Source organism: Arachis ipaensis, chromosome B2, assembly GCF_059453495.1.
Source record: "Arachis ipaensis isolate K30076 ecotype BB chromosome B2, ASM5945349v1, whole genome shotgun sequence".
Lineage (NCBI taxonomy): Eukaryota > Viridiplantae > Streptophyta > Magnoliopsida > Fabales > Fabaceae > Arachis > Arachis ipaensis.
In genome coordinates, this window is record NC_142437.1 from 98,316,466 (window position 1) to 98,334,659 (window position 18,194).

General features: G+C 40.3%; 1 protein-coding gene, 1 non-coding gene and 1 pseudogene across 2 annotated transcripts; 2 read left to right on the forward strand and 1 right to left on the reverse strand.

The window, feature by feature from the left end:
* Positions 1-2,830: 2,830 nt before the first annotated feature.
* On the forward strand, positions 2,831-2,938 carry LOC148574963 (small nucleolar RNA R71). Its single transcript, XR_015906290.1, has one exon. It is a non-coding gene; the product is annotated as a small nucleolar RNA R71 (small nucleolar RNA).
* Positions 2,939-7,404: 4,466 nt separating this feature from the next.
* Positions 7,405-8,083, forward strand: LOC107627494 (peroxisomal and mitochondrial division factor 2-like; annotated as a pseudogene).
* A 7,011-nt stretch (positions 8,084-15,094) lies between these two features.
* LOC107627495 (uncharacterized) lies at positions 15,095-17,944 on the reverse strand. The gene is made up of 5 exons (XM_016330325.1): positions 17,572-17,944; positions 16,196-17,121; positions 15,709-16,120; positions 15,224-15,630; positions 15,095-15,139 (listed from the first exon to the last, which is right to left on the reverse strand). Exons 1-5 carry the CDS (start codon positions 17,942-17,944, stop codon positions 15,095-15,097), a joined length of 2,163 nt encoding a protein of 720 aa, XP_016185811.1.
* Positions 17,945-18,194: the final 250 nt, after the last annotated feature.

An 18,194-nucleotide genomic window follows, 5' to 3' on the forward strand; every position in this document is an offset into this window, starting at 1 on the left:
GAACCATTAAGATCCCGACTTGTTGAATGGGGTTGGTGAAAACTTCCCAACCTCTTCTTCGGATCTCATGTTGGATCTCCGGATACTCATTCTTTTTGAGCTTGAAAGGGACCTCGGGGATCACCTTCTTCTTGGCCACAACTTCATAGAAGTGGTCTTGATGCACCCTTGAGATGAATCTCTCCATCTTCCATGACTCGGAGGTGGAAGCTTTTGCTTTCCCTTTCCTCTTTCTAGAGTTTTCTCTGGCCTTTGGTGCCATTGATGGTTATGGAAAAATAAAAAGCTTTAGCTTTTACCACACCAAACTTAGAATATTTGCTCGTCCTCGAGCAAAAGAAGAAAGAAGAGAGTAGAAGAAGAAGAAATGGAGGAGATGGAGGGGGGTTAGTGTTTCGGCCAAGGGGGAGAAGTAGTGTATATGTTGTGTGAAAATGAAGGAGTGAAGATGGGTTTATATAGGGGTGGAGAGAGGGGTAGGGTTCGGCCATATAGGGTGGGTTTGGGAGGGAAAGTGGTTTGAATTTGAAAGGTGAGGTAGGTAGGGTTTTATGATGGATGGATGTGGATTGGTGAAGAGTTTATGGAGAAGAGGGTAGGATTTGATAGGTGAGGGTTTTTTGGGGAAAAGGTATTGAGGTGATTGGTAAATGGGTGAAGAAGAGAGAGAGAGGTGGGGTAGGTGGGGATCCTGTGGGGTCCACAGATCCTTAGGTGTCAAGGATTTCTCATCCCTGCACCAATGAGGCTTACAAAATGCCCTTTTCTGCCAATCCTGGCGTTAAACGCCAGGTTGCTGCCCATTTCTGGCGTTTAACGCCAGCTTCTTGCCCTTTTCTGGCGTTAAACGCCAGTCTGGTGCCCATTTCTGGCGTTAAACGCCCAGAATGGTGCCCTTACTGGCGTTTAAACGCCAGTAAGTTTCTCCTCCAGGGTGTTCTATTTTTAATACTGTTTTTTTTCTGTTTTTGCTTTTTCAATTATTTTTGTGACTTCACAAGATCATCAACCTACAGAAAACATAAAATAACAAAAGAAAATAGAAATTTAACATAGAATAGTAAAGATTGGGTTGCCTCCCAACAAGCGCTTCTTTAATGTCAATAGCTTGACAGTGGGCTCTCATGGAGCCTCACAGATACTCAGAGCAATGTTGGAACCTCCCAACACCAAACTTAGAGTTTGAATGTGGGGGTTCAACACCAAACTTAAAGTTTGGTTGTGACCTCCCAACACCAAACTTAGAGTTTGACTGTGGGGGCTCTGTTTGACTCTGCATTGAGAGAAGCTCTTCATGCTTCCTCTCCATGGTCACAGAGGGATATCCTTGAGCTTTAAACACAAGGGAGTCCTCATTCACTTGAAGGACCAATTCTCCTCTGTCAACATCAATCACAGCTTTTGCTGTGGCTAGGAAGGGTCTACCAAGGATGATGGATTCATCCATACACTTCCTAGTCTCTAGGATTATGAAATCAGCAGGGATGTAATGGTCTTCAACCTTTACCAAGACATCCTCTACAAGTCCATAAGCTTGTTTCCTTGAATTGTCTGCCATCTCTAATGAGATTTTTGCAACTTGGACCTCAAAAATTCCTAGTTTCTCCATTACAGAGAGAGGCATGAGGTTTATGCTTGACCCTAGATCACACAAAGCCTTTTCAAAGGTCATGGTGCCTATGGTACAAGGTATTGAGAACTTTCTAGGATCTTGTCTCTTCAGAGGTAATCTTTGCCTAGTCAAGTCATCCAGTTCTTTGATGAGCAATGGGGGTTCATCCTCCCAAGTCTCATTACCAAATAACTTGGCATTTAGTTTCATGATTGCTCCAAGGTACTTAGCAACTTGTTCTTCAGTAACATCTTCATCTTCTTCAGAGGAAGAATACTCATCAGAGCTCATGAATGGCAGAAGTAAATTCAATGGAATCTCTATGGCCTCAGCATGAGCCTCAGATTCCCATGGTTCCTCATTAGAGAACTCCATGGAGGCCAGTGGACGTCCATTGAGGTCTTCCTCAGTGGAGATCACTGCCTCTTCCTCCTCTCCAGGTTCGGCCGTGTGGGTTATGGTGATGGCCTTGCACTCTCTTTTTGGATTCTCTTCTGTATTGCTTGGGAGAGTACTAGGAGGGAGTTCAGTAATTTTCTTACTCAGCTGACCCACTTGTGCCTCCAAATTCCTTATGGAGGACCTTGTTTCAGTCATGAAACTCTGAGTAGTTTTAATTAGATCAGAGACTATAGTTGTTAAGTCAGAGTGGCTCTGCTTAGAATTTTTTGTCTGTTGCTGAGAAGATGATGGAAAAGGCTTGCTACTGCTAAACCTGTTTCTTCCACTATTACTGTTGTTGAAACCTTGTTGAGGTCTCTATTGATCCTTCCATGAAAGATTTGGATGATTTCTCCATGAAGGATTATAGGTGTTTCCATAGGGTTCTCCCATGTAATTCACCTCTTCCATTGCTGGGTTCTCAGGGTCATAAGCTTCTTCTTCAGATGAAGCTTCCTTAGTACTGCCTGTTGCTGCTTGCATTCCAGACAGACTTTGAGAAATCATATTGACTTGTTGAGTCAATATTTTGTTCTGAGCCAATATGGCATTTAGAGTATCAATCTCAAGAACTCCTTTCTTCTGATTTGTCCTATTATTCACAGGATTCCTTTCAGAAGTGTACATGAATTGGTTATTTGCAACCATTTCAATGAGTTCCTGAGCTTCTGCAAGCGTCTTCTTCAGATGAAGAGATCCTCCAGCAGAGCTATGCAATGACATTTTGGACAATTCAGACAGACCATCATAGAAGATACCTATGATGCTCCATTCTGAAAGCATGTCAGAAGGACACCTTCTGATCAATTGCTTGTATCTTTCCCAAGCTTCATAGAGGAATTCACCTTCCTTCTGTCTGAAGGTTTGGACTTTCACTCTAAGCTTGCTCAATTTTTGAGGTGGAAAGAACTTTTCCAAGAAGGCATTAACTAGCTTTTCCCAAGAGTTCAGGCTTTCCTTAGGTTGTGAATCCAACCATGTTCTAGCTCTGTCTCTTACAGCAAAAGGGAAGAGCATAAGTCTGTAGACCTCAGGATCAACCCCATTGGTCTTAACAGTGTCACAGATTTGCAAGAATTCAACCAAGAACTGATGAGGATCTTCCAATGGAAGTCCATGAAATTTGCAATTCTGTTGCATTGGAGAAACTAATTGAGGCTTAAGCTCAAAGTTGTTTGCTTCAATGGCAGGAATTGAGATGCTTCTCCCATAGAAGTCGGGAGTAGGTGCAGTAAAGTCACCAAGCACCTTCCTTACATTGTTGGTATTGTTGTTGTTTTTGGCTGCCATGTCTTCTTCTTGTTTGAAAAGCTCTGTTAGGCCCTCTACAGAGAGTTGTACTTTAGCTTCTCTTAGCTTTCTCTTCAAGGTCCTTTCAGGTTCAGGATCAGCTTTAACAAGAATGCCCTTGTCCTTACTCCTGGTCATATGAAAGAGAGAAGAAGAAAGTATGGAGTCCTCTATGTCACAGTATAGAGATTCCTTGAGGTGTCAGAGGAAAAGAAGAATAGAATGAGGAGGTAGAGATGAGAGAATTTGAACATATAAAGAAGGAGAGAGTTCGAATTCCACCTTGATGAGGAGTCTTAGTCCTTTAAATAGAAGGATGTGAAGAGGGGAAGAATTTTCGAAAATAAATTAAAAAGATTTTGAAATAATTAAAAGAAATTTGAAAATTTGATTGATGATTTTCAAAAACTAAGATTGGGAAAGAAATAAAGTGATTTTTGAAAAAGATTTTGAAATTAGAAATAAAAAAGATATGATTAGAAATTAATTTTGAAAAAGATGTGATTGAAAAGATATGATTGAGAAGATATGATTGAGAATCAAAATAAAAAAGAAAGTTTTAAAATTAAAGTTGATTACTTGACTAACAAGAAATTAGAAGATATGATTCTAGAATTTAAAATTTGATCCTTTCTTAATAGGCAAGTAACAACTTGAAAATTTTGAGTTAAATCATTAATTGTAGCAAGGATTTTCGAAAATAATAATAATTTAAAAATGGAAAGAAATTGATTTTGAGAAGATATGATTGAAGAGATATAATTTGAAAAAGATTTGATTTTGAAAGATTATGAATATTTGAAAAATATTTGAATTAAAAATAAAATCTTCCCTCTAGTGTCATCCTGGCGTTAAACGCCCAGAATGGCATCCATTCTGGTGTTTAATGCCCGAAATCCTACCTTTTTGGGCGTTTAACGCCCAGCCAGGTACCCTGGCTGGCGTTTAAACGCCAGTTTTCCTTCTTCACTAGGCGTTTTGAACGCCCAGCTTTTTCTGTGTAATTCCTCTGCTGAATGTTCTGAATCTTCAATTCTCTGTGTTATTGACTTGAAAAGACACAATTTTGAAAATTTTTTTGAATTTTTAATGATGAGAAACAATAAAAATGCATATAAGAAACAACAAAAGACAAAAAATAAGAGAAATTAAATATCAGAGCACTGAAATCATCAAGAACAACTTGAAGATCAATGAAGAACATAATGCATATATTCAAAAAATGCAAGAAGAATAAAGACATGCAATTGACACCAAACTTAAAAATTGATACTAGACTCAAACAAGAAACATAAAATATTTTTTATTTTTATGGTTTTATAAATTTTTTTTGTGATTTTTCGAAAATTATATGGAAAAGAAAATAAAGGGATTCAAAATTTTTAATAAGAGTTCCAGGAATCATTGCAATGCTAGTCTAAGACTCCGGTCTAGGAATTAGACATGGCTTACTAGCCAGCCAAGCTTTCAATGAAAGCTACGGTCCAAAACACTAGACATGGCCAATGGCCAGCCAAGCTTTAGCAGATCATTACTCACAACAGCAAAATTGATAGAAATCAACAAGCTCTTGTGATGATAAGTTGAAAATTAGACATGGCTTCACAGCCAGCCAGACTTCAACAAATCATCATGAAACTCTAGAATTCATTCTTAAAAACTCTGAAGAACAAAATAGAAAAACTTTTTTTTGTATTTTTAAAATTTTTTTTCGAAAATAAAAAGTAAAATTACCTAATCTAAGCAACAAGATGAACCATCAGTTGTCCAAACTCGAACAATCCCCGGCAACGGCGCCAAAAACTTGGTGTTGTTGCCGGACCAAACTTGGCACTGTTGTTGCCGGAAACAAATGCTAAATTGTTGTTCGTTCAATCCCCGGCAACGGCGCCAAAAACTTGGTGCACGAAATTGTGATCATCAACAATGGCGCCAAAGACTTGGAGCTCTCAAACGTGAATCACACTTTGTCACAATTCCGCACAACTAACCAGCAAGTGCACTGGGTCGTCCAAGTAATACCTTACGTGAGTAAGGGTCGATCCCACGGAGACTGTCAGCTTGAAGCAAGCTATGGTCATCTTGTAAATCTCAGTCAGGCGGATTCAAATGGTTATGGAGAAGTGATAATTAAAAGATAAATATAAAATAAGATAGAGATAGAGATACTTATGTAATTCATTGGTAGGAATTTCAGATAAGCGTATGAAGATGCTTTGTTCCTCTTGAACCTCTGCTTTCCTATTGCCTTCTTCCAATCATTCATACTCCCTTCCATGGCAAGCTTATGTTGGGTTTCACCGTTGTCAATGGCTACCTCCCATCCTCTCAGTGAAAATGGTCCTGATGCGCCGTCACTACATCGGCTAATCAGCTGTTGGTTCTCGATCATGCTGGAATAGGATCCATTGATCCTTTTGCATCTATCACACGCCCAACACTGGCGAGTTTGAAGCTCGTCACAGTCATCCCATCCCAGATCCTACTCAGAATACCACAGACAAGGTTTAGACTTTACGGATCTCAAGAATGCTGCCAATTGATTCTCGCCTATACCACGAAGATTCTGATTTCATGGAATGGAAGGCTCGGTTGTTAGGCGAGGCAACCATGCGTCACGAACCAGAAGGCTAAGAGATAAACATTCAAGCTTGATTGCATGTAGAACAGAGGTGGTTGTCAGTCACGTGTTCATAGGTGAGAATGGTGATGAGTGTTACATAATCATCATATTCATCATGTTTTTGGGTGCGAATGAATATCTTAGAACAAGAAGTAGGCGTGAATTGAATAGAAAATAGTAGTAATTGTATTAATTCATGAAGTACAGCAGAGCTCCACACCTTAATCTATGGTGTGTAGAAAATCCACCGTTGAAAATACAAAAGTGATAATGGTGGTCATTGGCTTCGGCCCCCAGAGAGGGAACCAGAAGAACCAAGATGAAAATACAATAGCAAAAGGTCCTATTTATAGAAAACTAGTAGCCTAGAGTTACAAAAATAAGTAATTAATGCAGAAATCTTCTTCCGGGCCCACTTGGTGTGTGCTTGGGCTGAGCATTGAAGCTTCCATGTGTAGAGACTTTTTTTGGAGTTAAATGCCAGCTTTTGTGCCAGTTTGGGCGTTTAGCTCCAGCTTTCATGCCAGTTCTGGCGTTTTGACGCCAGAATTCTTGAGCTGACTTGGAACGCCTGTTTGGGCCATCAAATCTCAGACAAAGTATAGACTATTATATATTTCTGGAAAGCCCAGGATGTCTACTTTCCAACGCAATTGAGAGCGTGCTAATTGGACTTTTGTAGCTCCAGAAAATCCACTTCGAGTGCAGGGAGGTCAGAATCCAACAGCATCTGCAGTCCTTTTTCAGCCTCTGAATCAGATTTTTGCTCAGATCCCTCAATTTCAGCCAGAAAATATCTAAAATCACAGAAAAACACATAAACTCATAGTAAAGTCCAGAAAAGTATATTTTAAATAAAAACTAATAAAAATATAATAAAAACTAACTCAAACATACTAAAAACATACTAAAAATAATGCCAAAAAGCGTACAAATTATCCGCTCATCAATGGCGAAGATCTTTATATTCTCTACTTTATATTTTGCTTAGAATCTCTCCACCTCTATTTTGAAAAGCTTATATTATGTATTGAACTCTTTTGAGCTTGCCTATAGAGGCTCTTATGTTTCTTTTGGGAGAGATTAGGAGATACTGTTGTCAACTACTTTCATACTGTACCCTAGCCGGCCTAAACTTCACGGGTCGCGACTAGAGGCTATTTACTTATGTCATATATCTATATATTGTCCTTCTCTTACTCTCCTTCATGCCTTTATCTGTATATCATTTTTGACTTCACGCTTTATTTTTTAGTTGTCGATGCGTGAATTATACGATTTTATTTTTACTCTTTTCAGGCTTCTCAATTAATACTCCTTTCAATTATACTTATAATTTATGTATTAGAAGTCCACCTTGAAAGTCATACCACCTTATTATCATTGACTTATGACTCAAGCATAAGGATTTGAATATTAGGGTGTTATAGAGGAGACGATGGCTGAGGCTGCTGAGCTCAGGAAGCTGTTACCAGAGATGGAATCCAAGGTGGAATTACTGGAGCGAGAAGTTGAATTCCTGAAGAAGGACAAATCTGAGAATGAAGAGAAAACTAGGGATTTGGAGAAGAAAATTGGGGCTCTGGAGAAAAAAGATGTTGATGAGAGGAACAAGTTGACTAGGATTGAGGAGGAGTTGAGGGGGAAGATTCAAGAGAAGGAAATGGAGGTTTTGGAATTAAGGCAGAAGACTAAGGAAGTGGAGAGCTTTGCAAAATTTGAAGAGCTCGGATATGGAGGAGTGGGTTAAGGAGAAACTGAGCTTGCAGGAGGCACTGAAGAAGTCTGAGGAGAGAGAAAAGAGCTTGGAATTGTTTGTTCCTTGGTTGAAGGAAGAAGCAGGGTTGGCTGAGAATGTGATCAGAGGACTAAACTAGAAGGTTGATACTGTGAATGGTGGAGTGAATGAAAATGGGGTTATTTCTAGGGATGGGAAAGGGGTGAAGTGTTTGAAAGTTCAGTTGCCTGTGGTGGCAGTTGGTTCTACTGTTGTTGCAGCTACTGCTATGATCTGGTTCTACTTTGGGTTGATCCATGAAAATAATGACGATGATGGTTTCTTATATGGCTTAATGTTTATCAAGCCTGTGAATTTTGATTTCTTGTTGAAAAGTTAGAATACTTGTTGGTTGTTATCACTTTCTTCTGAGGAATTAAAACAGAATTTTGTGTGTGTTGAGTTTGCTCACTACTTGACCTTGATGATAAATTTAATTTTATAACCCTGTTACTGATTCACTGCTCAAAAATTTTCTTGATGTTAAATTTTGTGCTCTGGTTTTTTCTTTTTCTGTTGTAAATCATTTTGATGAGGATGAAGGTGAGGGTGAGGGTGAGGATGTGGGTCATTACATCCATCGCCTCACTTTTTTCTAGAAGGGCGTTTATAGTATCCTGTGCCATCATACCCTTTCTTGTCGCCCTTTTAGATGAATACATAAAATTATTGGTCGGTGTTCATACCCTGGGTCAAGCTGTCCGACCCGGGCTGAGTCGACCGACCTCTTCAGGTCAGGATTACCCGACCTCTTCTTAAAGAGTTCGGCCAAATCGCCAGAGGAGCCTAAAGCAGGCCCAAACAGAGGAGCATGACCCAAGTCCAAAGGCAGCTCAAGCCTAGAGAGATAAGGGCGGTTTGCACAAAGATAAAGATAACTCTACTCAAAGATAAGATAAGATAATTATCTTATCTCCAGGAAAAGATCACTCTACAACATTATAAATACACTGGAGCACCCAGGTATAACTCATACTCTGATTCTACTAAAAACCTACTTAATACCCTTGCTAACTTAAGCATCAGAGTCCCTTGCAGGTACCACCACCCTCCGGTTACGAAGGATCAGCAGCATTGCCAGTCCAACAAGTCGGACGCGACAGCTCCGGCCACCACCCACAAGTCAGACACGTCATCTCTGACCAGCACGGAAGATCTCGTCCGAAATTGACCTACAGTTTCAGGTAACCCCCAGAACATTGGCGACGTTGCCGGAGAACTGGAAGTCATCCCATCATCATGGCGAACAACCTTGACAACGACCACAATTCTGATATGGAGAACAGAACACCACATAAGAACACGGACGTCACACCAGACGATACTTCTCAGCCTAACAAAGACAAGAATTCGCCAAGCATAGGAATCATGGAGGCACTTCAAGCTCAACAAGATCACCTCAAACAACTCAAAAAAGAGGTCGAACATCAAAGAGAAGCTGACAGAGACCTACGAAGGGAAGCTAGGCGACGCTGAGAATTAGAAGACAAGCTCCTAAGGCTTGAAGCCGATCTCAAAGCTAAAACTACCCGATCCAGCCATGAAGATAGCCCCCGCAACGATCAAGACCCATTCACCAAAGAGATTATGAAGGCCAAAATCCCAAAAGACTTCAAACCCCCTGACATGACTCCGTACGATGGCACATCAGATCCAAGCCATTATCTCAGTAATTTCAGAAGTAGAATGTACCTCACCGACGCCTCAGATGCAATTCGGTATAAAGCCTTCCCGACTACCTTGACGACGACAGCAATTAAATGGTTCGACAATCTGCCCCCTAGGTCCATCTCAAACTTTGACGACTTACCCAAAAAGTTTCTAGCCAGGTTCTCCATCCAGAAGGACAAAACTAAGCACGCCCCTAGCCTATCAGGGATCAAGCAAGGAGATCGGGAAAGTCTTCGCAGCTACATGGAAAGATTCAACAAAGTATGTCTGGATATACAAAGTCTGCCAACCTCTCATGCCTTTGGTGAACAATGAAGAAGAGATCAAATTGGAAGAAAGCTACTAAGAGGAAGAGGTTGATATTGAAGAAGCTTGCATAGAGGTGGAAGTTGTCAAAGAAGAGCCCAAGGGAATGGAGCTGGAAATCACCTTGCCAAGGTTGCTGGAAACCTCTTCCCCAAAGCCATCACCATCCACCCCTTCATTCAAGTGGGTAAATCTCTCATCTCTAAGCTTAATAAGCTCACTTGAATATGCTTTACTTGAGACAGATGGTCAGCTTAGAGCTCTTTGTGGTTATAAGAGCAAGCGGGAGATGGTTAGTGGTAGGCATTGTCATGCAAGATTCAATATGGTTGCATGCTCCAAATTGAAGTACAAGGGTTGGTACAATTCTCAATTGAATGGGTCTAGGAAGCTGTTTGGATGTCTCAGTGAGAATTTACACTGCATGTCACCCGGTTGGAACAATGATGATCAACACAAAGACGGGTGCAAAAGTAAGGTTTGGGACCCCAGAATTCATTCTACCAATCAACACTCTTGGGGCCTTGTCACATGCTTTAACTTGCTTGAAGGCTTTCTACGCCTAGTTTGGGATCACGGAGGCCATTGGAATTACAAACATTGGTGGAGATTTCTGGATGAGTTCAAGCACAAGCCACCATAACAAAGAACTCCCCAAATGTCCAACTTAAGGACTTTAACTAAAAGTGCTAGGTGGGAGACAACCCACCATGGTATATTCTTTCCTTTTTGTTCTTATTTTTATTTTATTTTATTTTCACTCGTGTTCATTCATAATTTCTGCATAGTCATCTGCATTCTGCATTTGCATCTGCATATTGCATAATAAAAAAAACACACGCACGCGACGCGTAAGCGTCGCTAACGCGTAAGCTGACGCGTCCACATCATAGGTGCGCTCTGAAGAAAAGAGAATTGAACAGAGAGTCACGCGAGAGCATGGCTGGAGGCGTGCCTTAGGCACTAACATGTCCACGCGAACGCGTGCCCCACGTGTTCGCGTCGTTTGCGAAATAGCCTCCCTTCGCGTCCGCGTCACACACGCGACCGCGTGGCCCTGCAAAATCGATGTAAAGAGGTGTATGGCAGAGAGTTATGATGGAGTGGGGCTGGTACTGTGCTAGAGGCACAAAATCACCCCACGCGTACACGTCCCTAACGCGTGCGCGTCATTTCGCTTTCAGACCACCCACGCGTACGCGTGGGCGACGCGTACGCGTCGCATGATGAAAACAGATCTCACGCGCACGCGTGCCTTGGGCGCGCGTCACGTCCCGATTTTGCACTCCCTTCTCCTTTCTTCCTTCATTCTCTTTATTGCATTTAATTACTTTTCTTTCTTCAACATTTTTTCTCTTTCATATTTATGGTTTTTTTCTTTTCTTTTTCTCCATGCATTATTTTATATTGGTGTTGGAGATTTATTTGGGTCATATATTATTATACTTGAGCTTTTGGATATCATCAAGAGTGCTTTGACAATTAATATTAATTTTTAGGTTGCATGCATGTTCAGATTTAATATTTTTCCTAACATATTTTACATGCATACCAAGTGTTTGTGAAAAAGTCCGTATGGCATTGTGCATTTTTTACCCTATTCTTCTACTCCACTGCCTGTTTTTCACAAAACCCTTGCAACTCTTTTTATTCATTGAAATTCATTGTCAATACAAACGTGATTAGTTTGTTACGAGTGATAATATATTTTTATTGATTCTTGATCTGTGCTACTCATGCCCTTGCCAGCATGCTAATCAACATCTTGCATCTGCTTACCATAATATGCCCTTGCTATATTTCCATTGATGAACTGATCACATGTAGTCGCGACCATGTGTTCACGACATCCTTCTTTACCTTGGCATTAATTATCACTTGTACTGTCCTTCCCCTTGCTTTAACCCTTGATTTTACATGTTACCTTCCTTTTTCCTCTTCAGGATGGCCACCAAGAAGGGTAAAGAGAAAGCGACTCCCATGCCACTGGCAAGGAAAGGAACAAAAAGAGCACTAGCTGCGGAGCCACCCGTCCACTTGTACATCTAAGCATGCACCGAGGATGGTGCAATCTTTAAGTGTGGGGAGGTCGATACCGATCTCCATGGGTTAGTTATTTTCTTCTCAACACCAATATATTACTATTTGTTAGTTCATTGTTGCATTTGCATGCTTGATTGCATGTTTATTTGATTTTATGCATTTAGTTACTACTTAGTTAAAGTATTTAATTTCTTTTCAAGACTCTATTTTATAATATTTCACTGATTTGAATTGAAAAAATTTTTTTGTTAAAACTTGTTTGAAGATTGTAATTGGAATATAGTTTAAAAAGCTAAGAACATACAACCCGTGAGATTTGAGCTTAATTACATGGTTACACTATTTAACCATAAATATTTTATTCTTGTGTGTTTACTTCTCTATGATTGTAATCTTATTTTGTTTCATCCTATATGTCCAATGTTTAATATGTTACATGCTTGCATATGATTGAGGCCATTACTTGTTTAGCTCACTTATCCCAAATAAGCTTACCCTTTAAATCACCCTTGTCAGCCACTTTGAGCCTTTTAATCCCCATTTGTTCTATATTTTACCACATCACTAGCCTTAAGCGAAAAAATAAGTAATCACCCCAATTGAATCTTTGGTTAGTTTAAGATAGAGATTGTGTAACAATTAAGTGTGGGAAAACTATGGAAACATGGGTTAATAAGGGAATATGTCATGATAAAATAATGGGATTTTGGGTACCTACTCATGTGAAAAATTGAAAATCCATGTGCATTGATAATGTTATGTTTACTTTTACTTTTACTTTTACTTAAAAAAAAAAGAAAAAAAAAGAAAAAAAATAAAAAAATATTCAATAAATAAGTAATTAAATAAGGGGACAAAATTACCCCAATGCTAAGTTAAGTTTAATAAAGATCAATGCATATGTGATACAAATTGAAAGAAAAGTTGATACATGAGTATGATATGCAAAAATAGGAATTTTGGGTAGCTAGGCATGAATTTAAAAATATATAGAGTGTGTATATAGGTGAGAGCTTAGGTTAGTCAAAGATTCAATTTATAGCTCACTTAGCCATATATATACCCTCACCCTTACCTTGTCCCCATTACAACCTTGAAAAAACCTCATGATGTTTGCATTGGTACATTAAATATTTGTTGATTGGTTAGGTGAAGAACAAAGTTTAGAAAGCATGACTAGAGAAGAGTAGAGTGAATTACCCTATACACTTGAGAGATTAGAGTGCATATATACTACCAGTGAGGGTTCAATGCTTGATTCTAGGTTCCCTGCTTTCATGAGCTGTCTTCTTACAAGTTTACTTGTCTTTTATTGTATAATTTGAATTAGTGGAATTTGATTTATGTTTGTCTTGAAGAGCTTATTTACTTTTAACCAAGTAGATAGAAACATCTTAGCATGTAGTTGCATTCATATAGATAGGTTACATTTCATACATCATACCATTCCTCTTTACTCCTTTATAGCTTCTCTTGAGCTTAGCATGAGGACATGCTAATGTGTAAGTGTGGGGAGGTTGATAAACCCCTATTTTATGATGCATCTTGTGCTGAAATTAAGTGTTTTTATAAAGTCTTCACCCACTTATTCATATGGAAGAAGGGACAAAAGTACACCTGAAAGTTCATACGCTGGACAGTAATACACTCGATTCGTTTAATGAGTCAAGCATACACAGTAATTATACACTCCGGCGGACAGAATCACCATTCCGGCCATGAGCGTATGGCGTTGTTAGTCAGAGTGGACATGTGGCTCTATTTTATCCTTGCTGGCATGTTAAGAGTTAGTGAGCTGGCTATTTAGTGCCTAGTCAAATAAAATATTTTAATTTAATGTTTAATTAGCCAAAATTAACCCTGAAACCCTAAGTCCTTCGTTCTCTTTTATCTTCTGAAGAAAGAAGCTCTGTGTTGAAACCCTAACACCTTAACCAATAACTAAGAACATGGCCTCACCCAAAGAAAAATCAAGCTCTTTATCCAGAAATTGTGGCAGCGCTGTTGATGGCGGGTCTTCATTGTTGTGGAACAAGAAGAAGAAGAAGAAGTTTGAGTACAACAATGGTAAGTGTTTGCACGGATTTGAAGCTGTGGTACTCAAGTCTGGAACACAGTGGAATCCAGACAGATTGTTTCTGCGATGTCCTCTGTGGGAGGTAGGTTTCGAAATTGCCTTTCCTCTTGTTACTGGCGTTATCCGTTTGTTTCGTTCTTCACCCCTCATTGGATTGTTGTGTCTAATCTTCAGAGTGCTGAACATCGTTGTGAGTATTTTGTTTGGCTGGACGAAGTAGAAGGAAAAACAAGAAACGTGTGGGTAGAGGCTGAAGAAAGGCCATTGGCACAACCATACAAGAGGATGAATGAATTTACAGAGTGTTCCAGCAAGTTGGAAGAAGAGGTGCAACTGTTACAGAAGACAGTTGATATGATTAGGGGTGAAATAACTTGTATTAAGAATATGGTTATGGGTGTTTGTTTAGGGTTGGGTTTTTGGGCATTGTTGATTGGGATGATATATTATCAGAAGTGAGGATCCTGTGTAATAACTTTGAAACTTTGAAAGTTGCATTGAATAAATGGAAGGAAAAAAAGGTCTCCTTTATTGTGAATCACATTTTGTAAGTGGTGTAACATCAACCATTGACATAAGAGAAAAATGTAAACCTGTGAGAATTAGGTTGAAAACAAGCAATTTTTAACCAAGCTAACTCATACAATATCCAACAACATCTTGTAAAATCAGAAGTCTTTGCTTCATTGTAATAGCCAAAATAGGCAGAGTAGTTACCATAATCATTGAGTTTTCATACAAGCCAGGAATACCTGATTAACAAGCAAAGTCACAATGTATAAAACATAACACACCACATACTACCAGATTACAAAAAAAAGGTCCCAATGTCTATGCTGATAAACAAAATAGCCTTCCCCACAAAAAAACAAAACATGCACATCAGTCTTCAATAAAGGAACTATGTCTCTGTTGCAGCTCCTTGCATGGTCCCACCTTCACTTGGGCCAACTTGAATAGTTGCTGCAGCTGGGCCATTGCTTCTTCCAGGAACTCCTCTTGGGACTAGCTTTGATGGTCTTGGGCCCGGATTTGGTTGGTGCCTCAGAGTTGGAGTTGGCATAAACTGTTCAAACCTCTGCCTCATTGCTGGGCTTGCAGCATTCATGATTTCAGTGGAGACCATAGGTTTAGAGTTGGGTCTTGGAGCAGTAGCAGCATCATTAGGGTTCTGTTGCTGGGGTGGTGGTGGCTGTGCAGGGTTATTAGTAGCAGCAGTAGCTTCCTCTGCCTCCATAGCTGCAACCTCATCATTCATATCAACCTGTTTTTTTCACAACCCCTACTGTTGTGGCCACTCTACAACATATAAACATGAGAAAAATGTTAATATAACAGTATCTGTGAAATCTAGAGCCAACTCATAAAACATGATATTCATACCTCTCCACAGTATTTGCAACTGATTGTTCCATATCTCCTTTTAAGCTTATGGGGGTTGGAACTTGGCCGTGCCTCATTTTTCTCCTTTCTTCTCTTTTTTGTTGGTCTTCTAATGGGTGTCTTATAGTGAGGGGGCAGTGGAGGATAGCCTTCAGCTTTCTCCCAGAATTCTTTTCTTGGTACGGGGTTTATGTTATGCTGGTATGCTGAGTTATATGCAGCCATTCCCAGCCAATTATGGATCTGGTCTTCTGGCCTACGACCCCTTAGAGCAAGTGCTGCACAAGCGTGTCTACACGGCAAGCCTGTGAGCTGCCAAAATCGACAGGTGCACTTCTGATTTCCCAAGTCAACAGTAACCTTAATAGGATGCTTCTCAACCTCATAAATTTTTCCATTGTCATCCCCTGCCCATGTGGGAGTCTATTTATTACTTTCTTCCTTCTCTCTCTCAAGCCTGCTAAGTTGTCTTGGTGCAACAGTACCAACATAGCCACTTAGATATTTTTTGTTCCTCGCCATAACCCTCATGACATGAACTCTGACTTCCTCTAACATTGTTATGATTGGCTTGCTTCTGTATTTGAGAATCTTACCATTGAAGGTCTCACAGTTGTTGTTAGTGACATTGTCCACCTTAGGCCACTCACTGAAATGTGCCTTTGTCCAAGTTTTTGGGTCAAGTCGATCCAAGTATTCCCAGGCAGCATTGTTGATGCCCTTTAACCTCATCATTGCAGCCTCAAATTCAGTAACAGTGGTGGCTCTACAACATTCCCACACAGCTCCTTTCAACTGTTTATCCTTCCATCTTTTAGTGAAGTTGGCCCAAATGTGCATTGCACAAAACCGATGATGCACTCCGGGCATAACCTGCTCCATGGCTGGTATCAGACCCTGCGTTCACACAGACAACAACAATTAACAAGCTGAGTGATACAAATCAATCAAGAAACAGCATTTAACAATTACCTTATATTGGTCACTCATGAAGTTCCAACCATGCACCCTATAGTTTCCCAAATCACGATGCAGAAGTTCTAGAAACCATCTCCAGTTATCTCTTGTCTCTGAGTCAACGACTGCATATGCAATGGGAAAGATCTGATTGTTAGCATCTTGTCCCACTGCTGTAAGCAACTGCCCACCATAGTAACCTTTCAAGAATGTACCATCAAGTCCAATAAATGGTCTGCAACCTTGTATGAAACCTTTTTTGCAAGCGTCAAAACATATGTATAGTCTCTTGAAGATCGGGAGCGAATCAGGCATAGGGGTAGTGTCCATATCAATAGTTGCTCCTGGATTAGCTATCAGCAAGGCAAGTATGTAATCCCTCAACTCAGCATACTGCTCCCTCTCAGACCCCTCAATATTCTCCCTAGCCTTCTTCATTGCCCTTTGTATTTTTTTGTAGTTGATGGTTACATTGAACTCTCTCCTAAACCAGTCCTCAGCTTCAGATGTTTTAAAGTCTCTTTGGTCCCTCAACTTCTCCTCTAGCTGTTCAATAACCCACTTTCTATCAGCTGACTTGTTGGTGTGGCTTCTTGCACAAACATGTTGAGTGACAAACGTCTTAACTTGAAAACTCCTTGGTTCATTAGACCTGGAACAGTAGATACTCCAAGGACAGTTGGGCTCACAACAAATTGCCTTACACTTCAATGGTTCCACTCGGCTAAACATTATACTCCTTCCAATTTGTATATTGAACTTCCTAACAGCTCTTTTGAATTGCTCCATTGTTTCGAATTCCATCCCCAGCTCTAAATGTACTAAGCCAAAAGCAGCATTCGGGTTTTCTTGAGGCCAAACATTGCGCTCCGCCTCATACTCACTATCACAGTCTGACGAATATGGGCTGTGCAGCTCCTCAGACTCATACTGATGGTAATCTGGATCAGAGTCATCAACATCAGTCTCTGATGACTTACTGGTTGCACGAGGGACAAATATTTTTGGGGCTTCACCTATGCCTCCTTACACAAAGGTCTGTCCACTAGGAGCTGGCCTCTTGAAAGAGTTTCTTCTGTTTCTTTGTTTTGCTCTTGATTCCTAGGTAGGGACCTCATCTTGTTGGAGGTTGGGTTGTGATTGAGTTCTAGGTTCAGAAGTTGTTGGTGGTCCAGTTTGAGTGGTTTGGGTTTGGGCCACATGATTTGTATCTTGGGCTTGGCCTACAGGTGGTGTGTGTTGGGCTTGGGCCACATATGCTAGCTTAACTTGGGCTGTGGGTGATCTTGTTTTTGGTTTGGGATGTGGTTGAGATTGTTTTGCTGGTTCAGATTGTGTGGTTTTTTGTTGTCTTTCCCTTGGGTTGGTTTTCTTCATTGAAGGTGATGAACTCTGGGATGACTTCTGGCCTAGTGTTGTTGTTAGTTTTCTTGGCCTCAGAATTCTGGTTGGTTTTTGACTCTTTTGTGCCCTCTTCCTCCCTCCAGGTGATTTCACACTCTCTGCATTTACATTGGCTGTTTCAGGGGTAGGGACCTCTTCCACATCTACGTCAACCACCTCAGCCTCAGTTGGAGTGTCTACTGTATGCTCCCAATACACATGTATCACCCTATCATCATTTCTAATTGCATCCTCATACATGTTCACCACATCTCTATCTAGCCTAAGTAGCTTAAGGGCAACACCACCTCTAGCATCAGGCTTTCCCCAGTAAAAGTCCTTCCACTGAATATAACCAAAATCCTTAAACAACCCCTCCATGAAAAACAGGTTCAGCGTATCCACATTGACTTAAGGAGACTTGACCACCGCTGTATACTGTAACCCCTTTACGATTTCTCTCCAACCTTCCCCCATGATGATAAACAAGTGTGATGTGAGTTGACATCTATGAAGAAAAACAAAACCCTCATAACCACAACTAAACCCAAAAAACCCTAACTTTTTTCGGACAAGCACAAGTCTAGTTACTAAACAAACCTCAAATAGCATGTTCGATGATAATAGGTAC